This window comes from Oncorhynchus keta, chromosome 31 (genome assembly GCF_023373465.1).
Source record: "Oncorhynchus keta strain PuntledgeMale-10-30-2019 chromosome 31, Oket_V2, whole genome shotgun sequence".
In the NCBI taxonomy this organism is placed as follows: Eukaryota; Metazoa; Chordata; class Actinopteri; order Salmoniformes; family Salmonidae; genus Oncorhynchus; species Oncorhynchus keta.
In genome coordinates, this window is record NC_068451.1 from 10,150,076 (window position 1) to 10,175,080 (window position 25,005).

General features: G+C 43.7%; 1 protein-coding gene and 1 pseudogene across 2 annotated transcripts; both read right to left on the bottom strand.

Annotated features, from left to right (window-relative positions):
• Positions 1-8,932: 8,932 nt before the first annotated feature.
• Positions 8,933-14,125, bottom strand: LOC118364044 (uncharacterized; annotated as a pseudogene).
• A 168-nt stretch (positions 14,126-14,293) lies between these two features.
• Positions 14,294-24,500, bottom strand: LOC118364379 (septin-7). Of its 2 annotated transcripts, XM_035745874.2 has the most exons (13): positions 24,379-24,500; positions 22,161-22,267; positions 20,125-20,225; positions 19,817-19,951; positions 18,974-19,091; positions 18,617-18,709; positions 18,023-18,119; positions 17,876-17,927; positions 17,605-17,733; positions 16,703-16,723; positions 15,952-16,087; positions 15,475-15,617; positions 14,294-15,217 (listed from the first exon to the last, which is right to left on the bottom strand). In XM_035745874.2, the coding sequence occupies exons 1-13, from the start codon at positions 24,386-24,388 to the stop codon at positions 15,178-15,180; spliced, it is 1,182 nt and encodes a 393-aa protein (XP_035601767.2). In that variant the 5' UTR covers positions 24,389-24,500; the 3' UTR covers positions 14,294-15,177. The 2 variants fall into 2 exon arrangements, with proteins under 2 accessions (XP_035601767.2, XP_035601768.2); XM_035745875.2 differs by lacking the exon at positions 16,703-16,723.
• Positions 24,501-25,005: the final 505 nt, after the last annotated feature.

Consider the following 25,005-nt stretch of genomic DNA (forward strand, 5'->3'; position numbering starts at 1 on the left):
CAGGGAGACCACGATCCCACTGGACATGGTAACGCAGGGGAATCATAGGGAGCATATCAGTCTCCTCCCCACTGATCCTCAACACTGGGGCCCCTCAAGGGTGCGTTCTGAGCCCTCTCCTGTACTCCCTGTTCACCCACGACTGCGTGGCCACGCATGCCTCCAACTCAATCATCAAGTTTGCGGACGACACAACAGTGGTAGGCTTGATTACCAACAACGACGAGACGGCCTACAGGGAGGAGGTGAGGGCCCTCGGAGTGTGGTGTCAGGAAAATAACCTTACACTCAACGTCAACAAAACTAAGGAGATGATTGTGGACTTCAGGAAACAGCAGAGGGAACACCTCCCTATCCACATCGATGGAACAGTAGTGGAAAGGGTAGCAAGTTTTAAGTTCCTCGGCATACACATCACAGACAAACTGAATTGGTCCACTCACACAGACAGCATCGTGAAGAAGGCGCAGCAGCGCCTCTTCAACCTCAGGAGGCTGAAGAAATTTGGCTTGTCACCAAAAGCACTCACAAACTTCTACAGATGCACAATCGAGAGCATCCTGGTGAGCTGTATCACCGCCTGGTACGGCAACTGCTCCGCCCTCAACCGTAAGGCTCTCCAGAGGGTAGTGAGGTCTGCACAACGCATCACCGGGGGCAAACTACCTGCCCTCCAGGACACCTACACCACCCGATGTTACAGGAAGGCCATAAAGATCATCAAGGACAACAACCACCCGAGCCACTGCCTGTTCACCCCGCTATCATCCAGAAGGCGAGGTCAGTACAGGTGCATCAAAGCTGGGACCGAGAGACTGAAAAACAGCTTCTATCTCAAGGCCATCAGACTGTTAAACAGCCACCACTAACATTGAGTGGCTGCTGCCAACACACTGACACTGACTCAACTCCAGCCACTTTAATAATGGGAATTGATGGGAAATTATGTAAATATATCACTAGCCACTTTAAATGCTACCTTATATAATGTTACTTACCCTACATTATTAATCTCATATGCATACGTATATACTGTACTCTATATCATCGACTGCATCCTTATGTAATACATGTATCACTAGCCACTTTAACTATGCCACTTTGTTTACATACCCATCTCATATGTATATACTGTACTCGACACCATCTACTGTATCTTGCCTATGCTGCTCTGTACCATCACTCATTCATATATCCTTATGTACATATTCTTTATCCCCTTACACTGTGTATAAGACAGTAGTTTTGGAATTGTTAGTTAGATTACTTGTTGGTTATTACTGCATTGTCGGAACTAGAAGCACAAGCATTTCGCTACACTCGCATTAACATCTGCTAACCATGTGTGTATGTGACAAATAAAATTAGATTTGATTTGATTTGAGTCTCTATATTATTGATTCGCCTGCGTTTCCAGTGGTGTTGGGGATTCCCTGGCTGGCCCGGCACAATCCTAAAATTTTGTAGAGACAGGGGGTTCTCCAGGGGTGGTCAGAGGAGTGTTCTGGAAGGTGTCTGGGAGTTTCCGTCGGTGCCACCTCGGTGGAAAGTCCAGACCAGGGTCCCACAGTGTGCATTCACTCCGAGTATGCCGATTTGGCAATCGCTTTTAGTAAAAAAGAAGGCGACTAAATTACCACCACATCGACCGGGAAGGGATTGTGCGATAGATCTCCAGGGTAACGCTGCGCTTCCCAAGAGTTACGTGTACCCATTGTCCCAAGAGGACACGTTGGCTATGGAGACATATATCACGGAGTCTCTGGGACAGGGGTACATTCGGTCCTCCATTTCACCCGTCTCCTCAAGTTTCTTTTTTGTGAAGAAGAAGGAGGGAGGATTGCGTCCGTGTATTGATTATAGAGGTCTAAATGCCATCACAGTGGGGTTCAGCTACCCACTACCTCTCATTGCTACGGCAGTGGAATCCTTTCAGGGAGCGCAGTTCTTCACAAAATTGAATCTCAGGAGTCGCGTATAGCCTGGTGCGTATTCGGAAGGGAGACGAGTGGAAAACCGCATTTAGTACCACATCGGGCCACTATGAGTACTGCGTCATGCCGTATGGGTTAAAAAAATGCTCCAGCCATTTTTTTATTTCTTTGTAGACGATATTCTCAGGGACCTGCACGGGCAGAGAGTGGTTGTTTATATCGATGACATTCTGATCTACTCAGCCACTCACGCCGCGCATGTGTCTCTGGTACGCAAGGTGCTTGGTAGACTGCTGGAGCATGACCTATACGTCAAGGCTGAGAAGTGTGTGTTCTCCAAACGAGCCGTCTCCTTTCTGGGTTATCGCATTTCCACCTCGGGGTGGAGATGGAGGGTGACCGCAGTAAGGCCGTGCGTAATTGGCCGACTCCAACCACGGTAAAAGAGGTGCAGCGGTTTTTGGGTTTTGCCAACTACTACCGGAGGTTTATCCGGGGTTTTGGCCAGGTAGCGGCTCCAATTACCTCACTGCTAAAGGGGGGCCCGGTGCGGTTGCGATGGTCAGCAGAGGCGGACAGAGCTTTCAACAGGTTGAAGGCGCTGTTCACGGATGCACCCGTGTTGGCGCATCCAGACCCCTCTCTAGCATTCATAGTGGAGGTGGACGCGTCCGAGGCTGGGGTGGGTGCCGTGCTATCACAGCGCTCGGGTACGCCACCAAAACTCCGCCCCTGCGCTTTCTTCTCGAGTAAGCTCAGCCCAGCGGAGCGTAACTATGATGTGGGGGACCGGGAGTTGTTAGCAGTGGTCAGGGCTCTGAAGGTGTGGAGACACTGGCTTGAGGGGGCTAAGCACCCCTTTCTCATCTGGACCGACCACCAGAATCTGGAGTATATTCAGGCAGCTAGGAGACTGAACCCGCGGCAGGCAAGGTGGGCCATGTTTTTCACTCGATTCCGGTTCACTTTATCATATAGACCGGGCTCCCAGAACGTGAAGGCGGACGCACTGTCCCGCCTTTACGACACGAGGATAGGTCCACCGAACCTACTCCCATCCTTCCGGCCTCAAAGCTGATGGCACCGGTGGTATGGGAGGTGGACTCGGACATCGAGCGGGCGTTACGGGCTGAACCCGCGCCTCCTCAGTGTCCGGCGGGGCGGAGGTACGTGCCGCTTGGTGTTCGGGACCAACTGATTCGGTGGGCTCACGTCCTACCCTCCTCGGGTCAACCTGGGGTGAGGAGGACAGTGGGGAGCCTTCAGGGGAGGTATTGGTGGCCTACCTTTGCTAGGGACGTTAAGGTTTATGTCTCCTCCTGTTCGGTATGCGCCCAGAGTAAGGCTCCTAGGCACCTTCCTAGAGGGAAGTTACAACCCCTCCCCGTTCCACAACGGCCATGGTCACATCTATCCGTAGATTTCCTGACCGACCTTCCCCCGTCTCAGGGCAACACCACGGTTCTGGTGATTGTGGATCGGTTCTCTAAGTCCTGCCGTCTCCTCCCGTTGCCCGGTATCCCAACAGCCCTACAGACTGCGGAGGCATTATTCACCCACGTCTTCCGGCACTACGGGGTGCCGGAGGACATGTAAATGACTTTGTTTCTGATCGGGGCCCCCTGTTCACGTCCCGAGTATGGAGGGCGTTCATGGAGCATCTGGGGGTCTCGGTCAGCCTGACCTCCGGTTATCACCCCGAAAGTAATGGGCAGGTGGAGAGAGTAAACCAGGAGGTGGGTAAGTTTCTGTGGTCGTACTGCCAGGACCGGCCAGGGGAGTGGGCGAGATACATCCCCTGGGCTGAAATGGCCCAGAACTCATTACGCCACTCCTCTACTAATGTGTCCCCCTTTCAGTGTGTGTTGGGGTACCAGCCGGTCCTGGCACCGTGGCATCCGAGCCAGACTGAGGTTCCTGCGGTGGAGGAATGGGTGCAGCACTCCAAAGAAACCTGGAGGGCCGTCCAGGAATCCCTTCAACAGGCTAGTGGACGGCAGAAGAGGAGTGCTGACCGCCACCGCAGTGAGGCCCCCGTGTTTGTACCAGGGGACAGGGTCTGGCTCTCGACCCGAAACCTGCCCCTCCTCGTGCCCTGCCGGAAGCTTGGGCCGCAGTGTGTAGGGCCGTTCAAAGTCCTGAGGAGAATAAACGAGGTGTGTTATCGATTACAACTCCCTTCCTATTATCGTATTAACCCCTCGTTTCATGTGTCTCTCCTCAGGCCGGTGGTAGCTGGTCCCCTACAGGACGGTGAGGTGCTGGAGGTCCCTCCTCCCCTCTGGACATCAGGGGTCCCCGGCGTATACGATACGGGTCATTCTGGACTCGAGACGCCGGGTGAGGGGCCTGCAGTACCTCGTGGACTGGGAGGGGTACGGTCCGGAGGAGAGGTGCTGGGTACCCACCAGGGACATTTTGGATCCGTCAATGTTGAGGGATTTCCATCGCCTCCATCCGGATCGCCCTGCGCCTCGTCCTCCGGGTCGACCTCGAGGCCGGTGTCGGCGCTGCGGGAGCCACGCGTCAAGGGGGGGGTACTGTCACGACTCCGACCGAAGGACACTCCCCTTCCCGTTCGGGTGGCGCTCGGCGGTCGTCGTCGCCGGCCTACTAGCTGCTACTGATTATTTCCTCCCCCTCCTTATGTGTTGATTGAGTGCACCTGTTTTGAGTTAGGTAGTAAGGCTTTATTAGTCAGCCGGCCCGCAGGGTTTCCTTGTGCTTGATTAATTATTGTGATCGTCTGTTTGGTGTACTTGTGTGCACGTCTATGGGTTTTGTGTTTTCCCATTTTGTGGGTTTTTTCCTGGACAGTTTAAGCTCCCCTGTTTGGGGCATTTGTTCGTTCAATGCGCCCTGTGTTTTTGTGAGGGTTGGCTTATGTTCAGCGTTTCTCAGTGCATTAAAATAGCACTCCCCTGAACTCTCTGCTTCCTGCGCCTGACTCCCCACCCACTACACTCAGATCGTTACACCGTGTCTGTGGTAGCAAATGTCACCAACCCCCACTCCTCCAACCTTCGCAAGTGAACTGTTCAAAAAGACATACTTGCATAATTGAAGAAGCAGAAGGTGGTTGATCTTGCGTCGAGGAAAGTGTCTTGTCATCACCTGAAAGTTTAAGTTTGACGCTAAAAGTGCTACGTCTGTGCAGTTACAAATAATTGACCAGGTTAAGTAGCCGCCTTCAACTTTTCTGAAGAGCAAAATGAGCTTCACACTTTCTGAGCTTTGTCCAGCTGAGAAAGACAACAAGAAAGAACAATTCAAGGCCTCGGGAGAAACACTATAGTAATCAAAACAACCATAAACAACAGCCCCAATACTGTAATATCCATGGATTACAAATTAAGCCTGTGGTAATCAAATGAAGTGGCCATGAAAATTATGTGTGTGTATCAAATAAATCAAATATAACTGAAGCTTTGGAAAGACAGGGTCATGTGTGCCTTTACAAGGACTCATGAGTGATCAAGTGTTATACTCATCTAATAGGTAATTTCATGAAGGGCACTCCACTGTAAACTAATGGACACAAATGCCTACTGTAGCAAACACTTTGAAATTGAATGCTTAACCTTTCTGTCAAAAACCCTGCAGTATGTGGGATAGAAGATTAGCAAAATTGTTGTCTTCAAACTCTTTCAATGTCAGAAATAACAGCTAAAACACCAAAAAATGCATGCAAATTTACAAAGACTGTGTTATGGTCTTGTTGACATGGTGAAAGAATGCCTCTTTAGTATGCATTTGAAGGTGGAGACATTGTGCTCTGAAGCTGGAAAATAAAAATCTGTTACGTCATCATTTCATAGTTCAATATCAATCAGAACAAGGTGAGGTGAGGATGAAAGAACCATAGAAATAGAATGATTAAATTAGATCTATGATAGATCTAATGATAACTTATATATTTCTATGGAAAGTACGTATAAAACCATTTTTCGTTTACAAGCAATTGTCACATTCGAATGATGCACACGCATCCCCACACCAGAAAGCTCTGTAGCAGGATATCTGACGCTAAAGTGAGGACCCTGATCAACTTAACAGTGACTGAGTGATGACCATGAAAACATGCAAGACTGATGGCTATAGCTACAGTATGTTCAACACGTGCATTATTCTTCTGGCTTCTAGCTCTAATTGTCATTTAATCAATCCTCTGATGACACCTGTGATGTTGCAGACGATAACCATCTGATTACGTGTTTGTTAACTTGCATGAGCTGCATTTGAAGTTGCATGTGATCGTATCCGCTGCTAGCTAAACAAAGAGGTTTCTGATGGCGAACCGCAAGGGCAACTTTTCATGACGAGGTCTGGTGATAGTTCTATTACCTGTGTGGTGATGTCAATCCTCCAGGGGTTGACCTGTAGCCCACCACACCAGCCCCCACGGCCGTACAGCCAGGTGCCATGCTCGTTGGGCACCGCCCAGAGGGGGCGGAGAGGCCCACCCGCATGGCACACCCCAGGGCTGAACCTGGAGAATAACACAACCCCAGGAAACAGTCAGGACAATGGGATCGTTAAAGAATGCTGCACTGAAAACATGGTAAATGCAGTATAGGAGCTACATTCATTTGGAACAAAACGCATGACAAAAGACCCACACCTGACTCACTCAAATAAGAATAGAATAGGGACACAAGCAGGAAAACGCCCTAGGACAGGGGTCATCAACAGGAAGCTTGCAGGCCAAATTGGCCCCCAAATTATTTTTGTTTTAGGGCAAAAAATATGAATTTCCAGGAATTTAGCTAAATCCTTTAATTTAGGAAATCTGTTCTCAAGTATTCATGCGAATACATAAAGAGACCTATGTGACCACGTCTGAATGTAATCAAGGTATGAAATGATTATGCTATTGTGAAATACAATGTAAATCTGGGCTTATTTACTGTGTAAAAACAATAATGTTCCACCCCCCTCTGTCCTTCCAATTAGAATAAAATAATTGTCCCGTGGTTCAATTTAATTGCCCTCAGAGAAATACAGCCTCATCATGCTAATGTAACTATGGCCCAGACTATGGGAAGATTATATGAATCTGCATGACCAAACTTGAACGTTAGTCATTTCCCACCTGCCGAGTCAAAAATACGTGTGATTGAATGCTCCCTTGACGAGGAAGTGGTGTGATGTCACACGCCGCAGCTGTTCTCGTCGCTCCCGTGGCCTGGGATTACAGCATACTAAGCACCTAAGACACAATATGGTACACAAAACGACTGATTGCAATAATAAATTGATTTGTAAAGCAGTTTCTACCCACATTATGGCCAAAGCACTAACTAAAACAAAGGCATATTAAAAAATGTAAGAACATGCAGTATATGACAATTACCCTTTATTATGAGTGAATGTAAACAGAATAAATATCAACTCTGCATCATACCTTTTAAGTTGAGGCTGGGACAGGACATTTGATTGGTTGGTGTCTCTTGTTGTATTCCTTGTCAAAGGTGCCTCCACTGTACAATGACATCAGCTTCAAGGGGTAAAGCTTGGATGAGTGATTGGCTACAACAAGAGCAAAATCTAGTTATAACATCTGTTTGAAGAGTTCATCCTGTTACTTATTACCATATAAGAAATACAGTATAATACTGTAATGATACTGTCTTTAGACGGTATTGCATTGGTGCAGTGAGAAAAAGCTGATACTGGAGTACTTTTTCCTCTATGACTAATCTGTCATGACCGAGACTCATAGGGGGGTTGTCCTTTGCCAGGACAACTTTCCAGCAACTATTTGCAAACATCCTGTTATTTTCTATGACACTTTGCTTAGGATGGAAGTGCACATCTTTTTCTACCCATGATGAAAGAGGGATGAAATGGTCTAAATTGCTCAAGAAGAGTGATTTCTGTCAATTGTCACTAGTAGAACTGTACACAACAGGATGGCATACCCACACACTGGAAACCTATTTAATGTTGGGGTTTTTAAAGTGAAAGAGTCAGTCCTATTGCCTAACCATCATACAGTAAAAATACAGGTGTGGCATATCAAGAAGCTGATTAAACAGCCCTTTCATTACACAGGTGCACCTTGTGCTGGGGACAATAAAAGGCCACTCTAAAATGTGCAGTTTTGTCACACAACACCACAGATGTCTCAAGTTGAGGGAGCGTGCAATTGGCATGCTGACTGCAAGAATACCAGAGCTGTTGCCAGAGAATTTCAATGTTAATTTCTTTACCACAAGCCACCTCCAACGTCGTTTTAGAGAATTTGGCAGTACATCCAGTACGTGACAACCGCAGACCACGAGTAACCACGCCAGCCCAGGACCTCAACATCCGGCTTCTTCACCTGTGGGATCGTCTGAGACCAGCTGATGAAACTGAGTAGAATTTCAGTCCGTAATAAAGCCCGTTTGTGGGGAAAAACTCAGTCTGGTTGACTGGGCCTGTTCCCAAGTGGGTGGGCCTATGCCCCCCCTATGCCCCTGCCCAGTCATATGAAATCCATAGATTAGGGCCTAATTAATTTATTTCAATTGACTGATTTCCTTATATGAACTGTAACTCAGTTGAAATTGTTGCATTTATATTTTCATTCAGTATATATTTCCACACTATGAAGTTGAAGTAATACTGTAAAATTGTGAAGATTATGATTAATACCCTTTTAGTGTAAGAGCTGTTTGAAAAGACTGCCTGGAATTTCTGCTTGTTTTGCACGGGTGTTTTGGCCTGTCTGGCGACATCACCAGGTGGTATAAGTTAGTAGACCAATAACAAAAACAGTTTCAAACCTCTGCCAATAAATGCTCGTTTTCAGGTTACATATCCCTCCCATTAGGCCCCTCAGACCACTCCCACCCAGACAGTCCCAGCAAAATTCTTCTTTGAGAAATTGCTCCTTAATAAGAAGCTTTTTGGTTTTCTTTTTTACACTTTTAATTGAAAACAACCACAATAAGGTACTTCATTGTTACCCAGAAATGATTTGATATGGAGATAAAAAAAAAAAAAAAAAACATAAATGGAAATGGAACAGCTTTGCCCTTCAAGAGTGATCTTAACAAATACCAAAATGCATTTTGGGGACTCATGTCAAATGGTATCAATATCATGTGACAACAAATGTACAGACTGTACCTGCGGGAAGGCTGTTCTACAGCGCCACATCTCCATGTTGCAATGGGGACTGAAATCGTTACAGCACACAAACAGCTGCACAGTGTGACCCCAGTGGGAGTCATTCCTCTGGCTGGGACAGAACAGAAACGCATCCAACTCCAACATGTCAAAATACAACATGACTACCGACACAGTGAAATGGCAGTCAAAATGTATTTTAAATATTTATCAAATTCTAATTATATTCAAAGCTGGTACATTTATTGTTGACTTAGTGTATGGCACGACCATAAATGCTGAGTGTACAAAACATTAGGAACACGTTCGTGATATTGAGTTGCACCCCTTTTGCCCTCAGAACAGCCTCAATTCGTTGGGGCATGGACTACAAAGTGTTGACAGTGTTCCACAGGGATGCTGGCCCATGTTGACTCCAATGCTTCCCATAGTTGTGTCAAGTTGGTTGGACCATTTTGATAAACAAGGGAAAATGTTGAGCGTGAAAAACCCAGCAGCATTGCAGTTCTTGACACACTCAAACCAGTGTGCCCGGCACCTACTACCATACCCCGTTCAAAGGCACTTAAATCTTTTGTCTTGCCCATTCACCGTTTAAATGGCACACATACACAATCCATGTGTTAATTTTCTCAAGGCTTAAAAATCATTATTTAACCTGTCTCCCCCTTCACCTACACTGATTGTGGCAACTGCTCCACTCTGACCTTGTGTCTGGATCTCCTCAAACACAGGGACCACCCAGGCTGGGTCACGGAGTCTAGTCTGAAGCGCCTCACAGAAATCAAACCTATGAAGGAATGGTTATAGTTACCAAATAGCTGAAAATCTTTCTCTTTCTTCGCATACTCCTGACATATGAATTCCTGATGTCTTCAGTTTACTGTAATAACTGGGGAATCCATAGTGTGCTTACTGCTTACCACTGGGCCTGCCAGTTGATGAACTTGAAGGAGGGGTAGAGGAACCAGCCCATCTCAGACAGTGTCCCCTGCTGGTCAATGCCAATGAAGAAGTTTGGAGAGGGGGTACTCTGAAAGGACACGGTCACCATGTGCCCATATTTACAAAACATAGAATATAAACATCCATATATTCACTTTATTTGGTCCAATATTCATTTATGGTTGCGAATTTGCCAATCAACAAGTGTAAAATAACATACACAGTACGTTCTATTGACCATTGCTCGCATATCTCATCAGGTCAGGAGTCGATAGATCATTTCCATGAGTAATCCATCCAAGACTACAGAGAGAACACTTCATCCTTAGAGGAAGCATGGCTTCCAGTGAGTTAAGTGAGGAAACCAACTTGACCAAACACTGTATGAATCAGTCAGTCAGTCAGTGTTAGTTACCTAAGGGCCTGGGCGACAGAGGGCTCCCGGTGCACTATGGCAGCAGGTATGCCTAGTGGTGTAGAATATTTGTCTCCCACACAGTTCATATCCTGGATCGGGTTACCGGGACTTGCATATGGACAAGGACACCTGTGGCATTGGACTTGACCATGTTCTTCACCTGGGGACGGAAACAAACAGTGTCAATGTGTTCCTTCATGTCAAGTTCAAGCACATGGAAAGTCTGCTTGTCTTTACACAACCTCTCACATTCTATGGGAAACATTATGGACAACTGTATAACAACTCTTCTGTTAATCCTGGAAAATGGCAGTTAAATGTTTCCCCGCATCTCTCCACCTCTCCCTCTCTCCGTCTCATAACTGACCTTGGTGAAAAAGGAACCCAGGCAACGACACCTGCAGCGGAGGGGGCGGGCTCACACCCGTCGCCTGCATCAATCAACTGGTGTTTCATCTAGCGCCAGGAACCCATCAGCCAATCATATCGCACATCAAGTCTCTTGACAATCACTGGCATATTCCACCCTGTATGTAATTAACATTTCAATAGATACGTCACTTCCAGAAGATGAACATAGAAAACAATAAATACATGGCCCATCTGTCATTAAATAACTCTGATGGCACCCTGAGAACTATGAACTATAATATGTTCATCCAGGATAAAAATAATAATAGTCAAAAAGGAAAGATAAATGGACCACAGACAGTTGGGATCTAAATGCAAGGGACAATGAAACTTCCACTGGTGCTTTGATGAGTGCACCATTCCTACAGTGCATAGTGAGTATTCCCTACCTGTAGAGGTACAAACTGCCTGAGAAAGGCCACAGTTGTGTCCCGAACGGCCCCAGGAGTACAGCACACTGGGAATCCAGTTCCCATAGCCAAATACAGGAACAGGGGAGAAGTGCAATCTGGACTAAACGTATTTCTTTCTGTTGAACAGAAACACAAGGGGAAACGTGTAATATGTCAGTTCTGTTTAATGGCCTGTCTCCTCTATATTAACAAACAACAGTAAAAATGTGTGTTGCTCCTTTGTAATGATACCTATGGGTGGGTGCTATCGGGTAGGTCCTGGACCAAGTCGGTTAATGACGACTCGGAGTTCCACAGGCACACCAAAAAGGCAGACTTGTTGGTAAAAGCAGGAATTACCGATGGCCCGTTCAACCCTGCATGTGGCGGGTAAACGAATTCTCCACCCAGGGTTACCACAGAAAGCTGGAGCTGTGTTACCTGGCTCCAATACCGTGACTTGTTGAGGAGTTATTTTGGATATGAAGTTGACGGTGCTGTGCGCAAATGTAGATGTTGAGAATGCACGCTCGTCGTAGTCTAAATTATGAGTTGACTTCATCCCTCTAATTTTCGCTGTTTACACTTTTTGAATGACATGTAGGTCGAACGTTACTATTAAGCAGCACAGCACCAACGTTGATAATAACCAAGCCCCATGTTCCACCCACAACGTCGACGGTATGTCGACAATGTTCTAAATCAATATGCACACAGCAGTATATTTGGTCATTGCTGTATAAATGCAGAATATGTATATATCTTTTTTTAAATTGACAGCATTGAGCCGGGAGTTGACAGACGGTATAAGGACGAGTACTTCATTGTTTATTCTAAGGGATTTGTGAAGTGGGCGCGTGCACTTGTACGGCGCCCCATAAATGCTAAAAAGTCTTACAGACGGAAGGATTATTAGTGTATGTGTGTTTATGCTTGGTTGAAGGATTTCACTGTACCCATACACGCACGCATAGTCTCTTTCTCTCTCACACACACACCTGCTTTCTCGCTCACTCTGACCCATCACACTCTTTATTTTTATTGAGTCCTACTCCCTACTTTTTGTTCAACGTTTCTTGTGTTTCTTTTATACTATATAAAGCGTCTTTGTGTCATTAAAAATCGGTAGAAATAGGCTACCATATATTAAATATGACGTTTGACGTCACTTGTTTATGTTGTACTTCTGGATGGAATTGAGTGATTGCGAGTCCAGCACTGTGCCAAAAGTAGACTGGCCTTGTTCCAGACATGTAGATTTTAGGCCTCTGTTGAACAGAAGCAACGGTGGTTTTCCCCTTCAGAAATTGAAACACAAAGACATATCTACTGACTCATAATATGACCTAACGGCTTGACATTGACATCCACTTCAGCTCTGTCTGTGCATAAAAACGCTGGCGCGTTTGTAATGTCGCGCCAATGGATAGACGCACTTTTCTCTGTTAAAATTGGCTCCGTGTAGTTATTGCAGCAGGCTGCATCTTTGAAACTCTTGATATGATAGGAATTTAGTATTTATTTAGGCCATTGGTCTGATTTTCTCAGTAAAGTTACTCTCATCAAATAAAATAAACGCATGAAGAGGAACAACTTTATGCACAGCACAGCTGCTACCACAATGAAGATAATTCTACTCATTATGTTATTTTCCCTCGTTATGGCATTTGTCCTCAGCCAAAAAAAAATACATGTTGATGGCAGTTGGAGAGAAGACAATGATACGGTAGGACACTTCTCTCAAATTGGCAAAAAATATGTTTGAAATATTTGACTGTAGCCTATATAGTGGTATTGTCGATATTAAGATAAAAAAAATGTTTCAGTACTGTCCCGTACATTTGTAAATGTGGACTATTTAGGAAGCAGCCACGGGCAGTGATAGGCTTCATAATAATCTTCTCATGATTAGCCTAGGCTACTATCAAATGAATAAGCTAAATTGTGTATTTTATTTATTCAGAGGAAATTGCAACTATTTGAGCAATATAAAGAAATCCTGAAAAGAATGACTCGAAAACCTGAGTCACGCCAATTCTTTGGTCTTATGGAGAAAAGAGCCTCTGGTAGAGGCTAACTACTTTCTAGTAATAATTCAATATTTTAAATATATTCTACTTCTATAAAAGCTCATCTGTATTTTTGCTTTTTCCCTTCCACTCTTTACAGCAAAATCCCAGGTAATAAAGACCAGGAAAGTGTTGCCCGCATTACACTGTTGGTACTGACCATTTCAACTCAATTTTACTGAGGCTACTATTACGAAGATATTCATGGGATATAAGGCACATAGATCGTATTAAATATGTAATTCTATGATAGAAGGTATGAAAACCACTAAGGTGGAACTGTTCTCATGCCATATACAATTCTTACGAGACTCTGCTGTGTAATGTCAAAATGGGATCACTGTGGGAGATGTACTTTTCTCAGTCTGAAATTGCCCTACTAATCACCTCTTTTCCAGGGCAGAAATTTGAGTCTTTTGTTGGACTGATGGATAAAAGGAGCTCAGAGGAACAAGGTAAAATGTGCGTTTTTTTCTTTCTCTTAGGACATACTGTTGATTACTGTTATTCCTGCAGGTTCCTTCTAATGTATCTCCATAGCAGCTACATACAACTTGCATCAAAATAATTACGTGTGAACCAGGATGCACTGAACATGTGTTTGCATGATTGTTTCAGTCAAGCGTTTTGAAAACATTTTTTTGCGTCAGCAAATTAACAGTACTTGCAAAAATTGCTTTAGAAAATGAAGGAATATGCATATTACTGTGTGAAATGTCAAATATATTCAGGCAAATAACCTGCTAGTGCTCTGAAAACATTCATATTGTGCATGTAATGTGGCAGACTTACATCAAAAGTAAAACCACTAAACTGAGAAACGCTGAAAAGGAAACCCATGTTGCCCTCTGGTGGAGATATGGTGTAGATAAAGCAGATTAATACTGAACTACAGAGCAAAAATAAGTAACACATTTAAACTGTTTAAATATCAGTAGGCCTACATAATAGGTATTCTGAATGTAGTAATGCAGTATCAACATGCATCTCTTAGCAGCATTCATTGCATTGCTAGTCTATCACATGTTTATTAAGAGACTTTGTACAATACAAATAAAAAATACAGATGAGTACATAGGCAAAGCAAAATATGGTATTGACTTCCTTGTCCCACTTAATCTGATGACATGTGGAGTTACAGAAATATTCCTTTCATTTTTTTTTTGCTCTTTGTACGACTACTGAATGTATTTTAAACAGTCAATCCTCCTCAGAAACTGGTCAAAGCTTCAGATGAATTCTTACATACAAAAAAAAAAAGGACTTTAGCTGGCTCGGTGTATATATAAAAAATAAACTAACTGAAATATAACATTTATGAAGTTAATGGTGGTCCAAGGCTAGTGAAATTTGCTAAAAACAGAAGAAAGCGTTACATTTTGGAAAAAGCTTCAGCCATAAAAAACAAAAAGCCCAAGGTGCATTTTAGCCTCTTTTAGATTTCCCATTACTCCTATTGAGAGACCGAGACTGTCGTTTCCTGTTAGGCTACATTGCATGGGGAGCTGTTCAGTATGAGGTTTATCTGTTACACTTTACTAAACAAAACGGTTTTTGGAAATGCCATTTCCTTTTCCACATCATGGAAGAGCTTTTGTGCATGTAAACAAATAAACCACTGAAACATGATTGTTGCTCTGCATAAAACTGTAGTAATCAGTTGTTAAATAGACATTGCAACCTTGGGCAGAATTCAGTTATATATAGGTTTGGCCTGTCTAAGACGGTAAGTTTGGTTAAGGTAAACACATTCCTTGGAGAAATCCACAGGCAGCTCTCTTCCGGTCTTTGTGACAGTACATGCAGACCCAGCTGGGCTGTACAAGAGCTTTGGTGCCACACATAGATGTCCAAGCTGGCAACAAGTACAACTTGGTGTTTCTTCAGACTGTCTAAAATATCTTCCCCTTCTTTTTGTTCTTTTCCAGAGTCCTGTAGAGGAGATCATGTTGCAGTGAATATAGTATATAAGGCAATATAATGATGCAAACATTTACAAACAGTGGTTGAGATAATGATTATACAACACTGACATCTAGTGGGACACGCTGGTATTACGTTCTGCACACACCCTTGTTTGTGTGTCCAGTTGAGCTTTTTTCTCTAGCCAACAGACAACAATAAATAGAGCTACTTTTGTAACAACCAAAGTCACCACTACAGTTCAGGCGTGTGACAGACACTGTTACCTGGAGGCATCCAGTCTCTGTTGCTCCAGGCGCTGATTGGCCTCCCAGTTGGCCCGGTCATCCTCAAACTGCCGTCTCTTCTCCTCCAGCTCCTTGTGCTGGGCCTCCAGATTCTTCTTCATCTGCTCATGACGCCTTGACAGCTGCAGAAGAAGACACATTTTGAAAACAATTGAGAAGACATGCTCACAACTGTGATTCACGGAATAACTGACAATTGTTGCGAAGAAGACTATCCTGGTTAAATAAGTGTGCATTTGAAAATGTAACACTTCAGAGAGAGGGGCAGTGAAGTTCACGTTCACACACGAGAACTAGTCATTAAACACATCCGCTCACACCCCCCACTCCCTGTCTCACTAAGACTTTCAGTGCATCAACACCCATCAAAAAGTGAGTGTTTATGCATCAGGAAGTAAGAAGTCAAACCATACAGTAGGGGTCAGTAGTGTAGTAAGGCAATGTGACTGATGTTACCTCAGCCTCGGAATCTTTCAGCTTCTGGATCTTCTCCTTGACCTTCATCTCAAACACCTGTTCCATTTCCATCTCCATCTTCTTCATCTTGGCCACGTGCTCCCGCCGCTCCTCCTCCATCTGAGCCAGGGGGCTCCTGCAGGGTCACACACGTATACAGGAAAACAGTCAGACCAGTCCCACAGTGCACCGTCACCATCCATCACCAACACAGTGGAACAATCCGCACAGTAATGTCACCCCAATTACCTTGCAGGGAATTGGCACATAAGGATCTATGCATGAAAGGAATGGTAGGACTCAATGTGGTGACTGAAGTGTGGAAAAGCAGAGGGAAGAAGAAACCCAATTTGCTCAAAGACCAGCACCAAGCAATCACGGAGCTGAGTTAGCTAAGCTGTTAGCATAGGCTAGTGAGTAACTGTAGTGAAAAAGTGGTGCTTTGCGATGTTAGCTTAGCTAAATGTTAGTAAACTCAATTGAAAGTGAGAAGAAGCCACCAGTCTAACTACGCTAATTACACGTGAAGTATTTGCAATGTAATATGCGTGTTTATCAATTCCCAGTTGACTTCTCAATGTTGGCATCTACAGGGTTCCTTGAGACATTGTCTGACATGAGGGGGGAGAAAGGAGAGAAGAAAACACCCTGAACTGGGAGAAAGACAATCCAGACAGAAGAACACGGACAAGGGAGGAAAATTGTATATTTTAAAAAAAAAGATCTAAGGAAACATAAATTGACCACTTACATGCCTTCACCTGTGTCATGTCTAAAAAAACAGAAACACACACACTTAGCATGCTGCGATGAAATCATGCACTACGACAACGGAAAAACTCAAACGGACTGACCGCACTAACTAAAACATACACTAAGAACGAAACATCTACTTTCTCGGGGTAAACAAGGAAAAGTTTACAAAGAAACAAAACCACTTTAAGAGGCATGAAACTGTGTGTGTAGTAGTGTGCAGTAGTAGCCTTACATTAGTAGCATGTGTTTGGTGCGTAGCTGTGCGTTAGGAACCGCAGCGTGTGAGGGTGTCTCTCAGTAAAGAGCTACGATGCGGAGCGTGGTTGGTGTACATAACAGGGTCTTAGGTGTGAGAGAGCAGCAGTGTGGAATTTAAAGGGATAGTTATGGATTTTGGCAACCACGCCCTTTTCTACTTCCCAAGAGTCAGATGAACTTGTGGATACCATTTTTATATCTGTGTCCAGTATGAAGGAAGTTCGAGATAGCGTTGCGAGCCAATGCTAACTAGCGTTGTTAGCAATTGCGCTTACGCTAGTTAGCATTGTACTAGATAGCAACTTCCTTTAAACTGCACGGAGAGAGACAAAAAAATGGCATCCCCGAGTTCATCAGACTCTGGGGAAGTAGATAAAGGGCCTCATTGCCAAAATCCATAAGTGTCCCTTTAAGCTGTAATACCTGCATTTGGAATGATGGACCTATATTGGAAAAGAATTACCCCCAAGAACACTACAACAATAATCATCCATTTATACACAGCCTAAATATCACGTCAATATGATAAAACATTTCAAATGTCCGGTAGATTATCTGTCAGGTAAAATATGCCTTTAAGCAAAAAAAAGTTAGGCTGTGCATGTTAAATAGAGAACCACTGGTAGCTGTTGGACTCACTTCGTCGACTGTTGACCCTTGACCCTGTTGTTGTCCTGTCCGTTGTAGGTGACGGCTGCCAGCTTCCTGCTACGGTAGTTCTCATAGTGGACGTTATTGGTCACGTCCTTCAGGTCCTGCATGTGGGTTCTGTACGCAACAAAACAAGTCTTAGAAACCATCATATTGAGGCTATGGTCAATGTGGTTGACAACGTTACAATTTGATTAATTTTTTAAAATGCATTGTGATTTCCTATACATTTTTGTAACTTCATGTTTTGAGTCTGTACCTGATGAGCATGTCTCGTAGGATGGTGAAATCACAGTGGTCTCCGTTCTCAACTGCAAGGAAAGACAATCAATACATATTCAAACCCCTCTCCAAAAGGAGCCTCTTAATAGATTTTCCCTTTTCCCCATAACATCATGCCTGGTACCTTCTGCCACTCCCCATGGGTACTGTCGTCCTCTGGTCCTCTTCCCGTTCACCTCGATGATGGTGTTACTGCCCACCACGGCCAGGGGCAGACGGTCCTGCAAGCAAAATAACACAACGGCGTGTGAGACGTGTGTGTGTGTGTATGCAACAGCCCCTCCAGAATTTTGTGATAGGCTAGTTGTGGGCCAAAATATTTGGTTTTGCTGCAGCAATTCAGATATTTTACATGGCAATTTGCAACGATTTTGACCAATTTGGAAAAAAGTTTGACATGCTGCTTGATTGAACCATTTTATGCAGTAAAAGTAAGTTATTGGTTAAAATGTCCAGCACTCTTTTTTTGTGTGCAGTGATTGGAGAGCTATATGTGGTAATAATGCGATGATTTTACTGTTTTATGTGGTAATAGTGCTGTGATTGGTAATTTGCACACCCTCGCATAATAAGCAGGGAATTGTTGATTTTGCAAAAACAATTGCGATCGCAATATCCAGGCGGGACTGATGCAGCTAAGTGCCTAACAGTTGAAATGGCTAAGTTGGTTGGTGCACGCATGGTGCTTACAACTCCTCGAGGTACATTTGTATTATACCTTGATCTTCTTCACCAGTTTGTTCTCTTCCTCATCATCCGTCTCTGGGAACTCGTAGATCTTGATTTTATGTTCCAGGATTTCCCGCATGATCTGAGGGAAGGTTCATTATGATTTATTAACATACAAAAGACATGCGAGACAGTTATTTTTATCATGTGGTATCAACTCCATTCAGACTGTACTGCCTAGGGGAAATTTAGAGGGCATCGCCAGAGCAGTATGTGGAATGGGAAACCTCCCATTCTGCCCAAACAGTCTATTTCTATCAGCAAAAATCAAGTATTCATCTGTGTAAACCCTTGACGGCCCGCCCCCCCAGACAGAGCCCAGCCCCCCCAGACAGAGCCCACTGACCTGCTTCTTGAACCGTTGGCACTCCTCTGGGGTGAGAGTGTCTGCTTTTGCGATCAGTGGGATGACGTTCACCTTCTCATGCAACCGTTTCATAAACTCAATATCCAGAGGCTTCAGTCTGGAGGGAGACGTGACAAAATGTACATTAATACCATAAATGCTGGGGTAGGGGTACTGATGGACAGATTCCTGACAGGTCCACTATTTTCATAGCAAACCACGAAGCTCACATTACTTTCCTTACATCTATTAACTAATAAAACATTGTTTGCAATGGAGCTCTAGTAGTGTAAACAAACAAGTAATTTATCAACGATGACAACACAAATAACTACCGTCTGTGTCCAGAACACTTTCCCCAGCTGTTTCCTGTGAGCATTGTCACTGTGCAAGGCACTCGAGTGCGAGTCAGCTTATATCAGCTGGTGCTGCGAGGAGTGTGTGTGAGGGGTCAGTGTGTGAGAGGCCAGCATAAGCTGCTCATCCTAAGAGCCTGTTTCAACATTGACTGGGGGATTGTAACGACAATGTCCCGTAGAACAGAGAATGAACAGTGAACGCATGCACACATCCCATTTACCCCAGAGCCACGATACACACAGCCTTCTCTGACAGATGGCCAATGCCCTTTAGCATTAACAGTCATATGAAACAACTATGTAGGTATATTGCAAAACAACCCTAAAGAGTGAGAAAAAAAAGCCTAAGAGGCAGTAGCCAAAAATTATTGGAATTTCTAATATGGGGTATTCTACTTTACACTTGTGAAATCTTAGTAAATCTCAAGACGCCCTCCCCCTTCATTCACACTATCTGACCTCTCTCCCTCCCACCCAGACTCACCCGTGTCCCGAGGGGGCGATGAAGTAGAGGCAGCACTGCACTCTGCTGTCAGGCATCAGTCGTCTGTTCACCCGCGACTCACAGTTGAGGTAATCCTCAAACTTGCTGTCTATGTGGTCGATGACCGGCTGCCAGCTGCGCGGTACACACAGCCACAGGGAGGAAACAAACCCACACACATTGAGCCAAAAATGGACGCTACTTCCTGGAAACCTGCTCGCAAGCTATGAGCTGAAATGGCTGTCAAATGGGCCAAGATCAATGCATTTATTGGAGCCAAAATAGAGATGTCGTCAAATGTTGCGTACCAGTTGCTATTGTCCACAGCGTCGCCGAATCCTGGGGTGTCGACTATTGTGAGCAGGAGCTGGACACCACCTTCTTTTACTAACACTTTGGATTGCTCCACCTGGGAAATAGAGAATTATATTAGCCTTCAATAGTTGCCTTGTCTAAATGCATACTGTTACTGTTCATATTTGGTATATGACAGTGAGATAATGAACAATACAACTTTCCTAAGAACCATCATAAGAATATTAAGCACCCACTACACTTCTGGTTGTTTAACTTTTGGACAACAATACCGTACCCAATGTGATGAGCCAACACCAGTCTCCACAAGAGAGTGTTTGCCACAACACAGAAGAAATGAGCATACTGCCAATCCCAATGAAGGGAATGAAGAGGACCAAAACAACCTCTCAGGAAGACAACTTGTGTAGCACACATTGAGGCCAGTGGGTGATGCTCATTCTAGTTGCATGTATCAGCATGCAGTCTAACACTGTGCTATTACCGAACTATGCAGAGGAACCAGAAAAACAGACAAGCGTCTGTGTGGAGATAACGTTGCATTTTGGAGGCCAAGTAGAGAAAGTTTCTGGACTAAATGACATCCAGTGCCTTCAGAAAGTATTCACGCCCCTTGCCATTTTCCACATTTTGTTGTGTTACAGCCGGAATTTAAAATTAATTATATTGAGATGTTTTGGCGTCACAAGCCTATACACAATACCTCATAATATCAAAGTGGGAAAATGTTGTTTGAATTTAATTTTCACATTGAATTAATTAAAAAGCTGAAACGTCTTGAATCGTGCAGTGAATTTCAAACACAGATTCAACCACAAAGACCAGGGATGTTTTCCAATGCCTCGCAAAGGGCACCTATTCATAGATGGGTAAAATAATAATAATTTAAAGCAGCCCTTCAATAGCCCTTTGAGCATGGTGAAGTTATTAATTACACTTTTGATGTTGTATCATGACACCCAGTCACTAAAGTGATGCAGGCGTCCTTCCTAACTCCGTTGCCGGAGAGGTGACTTTAAAACAGTTACAGCATTTAAATGGCTGTGATCGGAGAAAACTGAGGATGGATCAACATTGTAGTTACTCCACAATTACTAACCTAAATGACAGAGGAAGCCTGTACATAATAAAAAATATTCAAAAACATGCATCCTGTTTGTAATAAGGTACTAAAGTAATACTGCAAAAAATGTGAAGCAATTAACTTTTGTCCTGAATACAAAGTGTTATGTTTGGAGCAAATCCAATAAAACACATTACCGAGTACCACCCTCCATATTCTCAAGCATAAATTGGTGGCTGCATCCTGTTATGGGTATGCTTGTAATCGTTAAGGACTGAGGCGTTTCAGGATAAAAAAAAGAAATGGAATAAAGCTAAGCACAAGCAAAATCCTAGAGGGAAACCTGGTTCAGTCTGCTTTCCACCAGACAGAGATGAATTTATCTTTCAGCAGGACAGTAACCTAAAACAAGGCCATATCTCCAGTGTAGTTGCTTACCAAGAAGATAGTGAATGTTACTGAATGGCCGAGATACAATTTTTACTTAAATCTATGGGAAGACCTGACAATGGTTGTCTAGTAATGATCAACAATCAATTTGACAGAGCTTTGAAAACATTTAAAATAATAAAAGGCAAATGTTGCACAATCCAGGTGTGGAAATCTTTTTAGAGACTTATAGAGAAAGACTCACAGCTGTAAATCGCCGCCAAATGTGCTTCTACAAAGTATTGACTCAGATGTGTGAATACTTATGTAAATGTATTTCATTTTCGATACATTCGCAAAAATAAAACAAAAACAATCCGTTGTGGGGTATTGTGTGTAGATGGGTGAGAAAATTCAGGCTGTAACACAAAATGTGGAATAAGTCAAGGGGTATGAATACTTTAGTCTGCTCTATATCACAGAAGGTGTTTCAAATGCCAAGGTATCAACACTGAGGACAACTAACATGGTCACCAGTGAAATAAGGATATTCAACCAGAGAATCCAGGACTGCTAAGCAGAAGTGTTTTAAACTACCTGTACAGTCTTTTTGACTCTGTGTGAAGGCCCAGGGTATTCTGACGAGTACAAGTCTGTCAGGAACAGAGAGTTGATCAACGTGGACTTGCCCAATCCCGATTCACCTAGAAGAAAACAAAAACTGTTGCAATAAAAATGAATCTATTTTTTTTTTATTAAAAAAATGTAAGCATGGCTCATATAGCCTAATGACAGTGTTGCTACATTAGGATCATTGTCATTTTAAATGAGTGAGTCAATGCAATTCAAATCAACATATTGGCCTAGTGTGCACAGTAATATATATATATATATATATATATATATATATATATATATAGTTGCATGAATGGCTATCACACAGTGGGATATACTTGCTTTCAACATGTATGGTTAGCCTTTTATAATGTCTTTGAATGTTGTTCTTGCAGTATATCCCACTGTGTGATAGCCATTCATGCAACTTTAGAGGCATCCCATGGTACTGTAGAAGATTCTAATAAAGCCCAGCCAATAAATCCCATCAAAGGTCATGTCTTTGATTGAGGGCCATTGACATTTGTCCAAGACGACCATCCATCTAATGATTGTGTAAAGGGCTAGGACAACAGCTCCTGGTCTGAACGTGGCTACTAGAATGCCTCTTATCATGCCGGCTGGGTGGTCCCATTTCTCTAGCGTGGCTAGCCATTGTGTGCCTGGTCTCCATGCTCCTGGGGAATGAAATCTTTAGGCCAGTGGAAATTACCACTGGCACTGACCTCGATCGTCAACGGGCTGCTGTTTACAGGCTACAGTATTGAGAGCTACCGTTTCTGTGTTGAGTGATTGCACTTGACTACGTGCATTTCAATGCCCATCATCATACTCCTATGAATATGGATGGCTAGTTTATATCAACACGCCAGTGTTTTCCATGTAACAGGACAGGTTGGCGCGCTGCACTCAGCGAGGCATAGTGCCAGTCACCGCCGATAACGCTAGCCCTTTCTCACACTACCTGTGACCTAAGCCAGCAGGGACATGTGGGCTCAAATCTCCTCAGGAGGAGAGGAGCTAGCTCTTCCTACTGCCGAGGCAGTGTGTATGTAACCATTTTCTTTTTTGCTGTAGATTTTGTATTAAAATGTACAAAAATGGATACAAAATCCTCAGCAAAACAAGAAAAATGGTTGATAGTTTGACTCTTTGCTAATTCAGCAATATCAGTCTCGTACACCATTACATACACACTGCCTCGGCAGTAGGCAGAGCTAGCTCCTCTACCAAGTCCTGAGGAGATTTGAGCCCACATGGCTTAGGTCACTGGTAGTGTGAGAAAGGGCTAGCGTTATCGGCGGTGACTGGTACAGCGCACTTTGCCTCGCTGAGCGCAGCACGCCAACCTGTCCTGTTACATGGAAAACACTGGTGTATTTATATAAACTAGCCTGCTTCACATGAGCAAAATATGCATCGTTTGTGCTGCGTTTGCATTCACAGAAATAGGACTTTAAAAATTATTATTATTATTATTATTATTGCACCAATCAGGCTGGCGAAATCTTCAAGGCATTTCTGGGCCCCAACAGCCAACTTGGGCACCATCCAACACACTGCCTTAAAGGACATTTTATACAGCAGGGTAAATCATGGTGACTTGTTTAAGAGGAACCATATTGCATGCGAATGCCTGGCAAGGCAGACATGTTTATATAGAATGACCAGTATAGCCTGACTTCTTAAACTGATCAATGATAAACCCATGACTGGCTCAGAAAGAGGCTGCTGTTCAGATGAAATGTGAGATGAACTATTCTTAGCAGTGAGGGAGAACTCCTGCTATGCCGACCACAGGAAATGGTTTGACCCAAAGAAACATTTTCCCTCCAAACAGTGACTGATTAGCAAAGGAAGGTCCTGGCCGAGTTCAATGACCGCATCCAAGTCCTACAACGGCACTCTTGTATTTCTGATAATACTGCGCAGTTTTTTAATAAATCCAATCAAAAACAATGCTATTTTAAAAAGGCAGGCAGATGTGAAAAAAAGTAAACGAGAGAGGTTATCTTCCCTCCCCCGACAGAGGAGGTTAAAACCACACACATGCACTTTGCTTGCACATAACTATTCATTTCTCAAAATGTAAACTTACTATACAGAGCTTTTACTGGTCAACTGTATTGTTAAAAATGAAATGACTGAAAACATGACTCAGTTGAACCATGACCTCAATATATGAAAAGCATTTTCTTACCAACAACCATCAGGGTGAATTCAAAGCCTCTCTTCACCGACTTTCTGTACACCTGGTTGGGAAGGCTAGCAAAGCCCACATACCCCTCCAGATTCTTTTGTTGCTGGAAAGTAACATAGGAGCACAACATCACCACCACAGCTTTTGCAATGTTATGTAACAGGTCAAGGTTACTTCAAAATTAGGGGAAAGTAATTCTGATAAGCAGTAAAATAAACATTGGCCTAACTTTCCAATCCATCCATACTTACAGCTGTTTTATGGAAATAATCATGTGATGTGGTCCAAAGTGAGGTAAGAGCCAGAGGAGAGAACACAGGCGACAACAATCAATATCAGCAATAATCCTAACAAAGAATTCTGTTTTCAGAATCAATTTCACAAACTGTAAAGCCTGGGGATAAATAATGTGTGTTTAGGCTAGCAAGCATAACATCACAGAGTTGGATAGTGTGGTACAATGTTATTCACTGTTGTTGGCTTTCCTATGGGGTATAACAGAGTCCAATCTCTGCGATGCCCTTAGCCTTGGACTGTTGTTCAAATGTTTTCAATTGAAAGCCTATGTCTGTGCGAAATTACCATTCAAACTGTAAGTCTTCTTTATGTCCATGCATGGTATAAGTG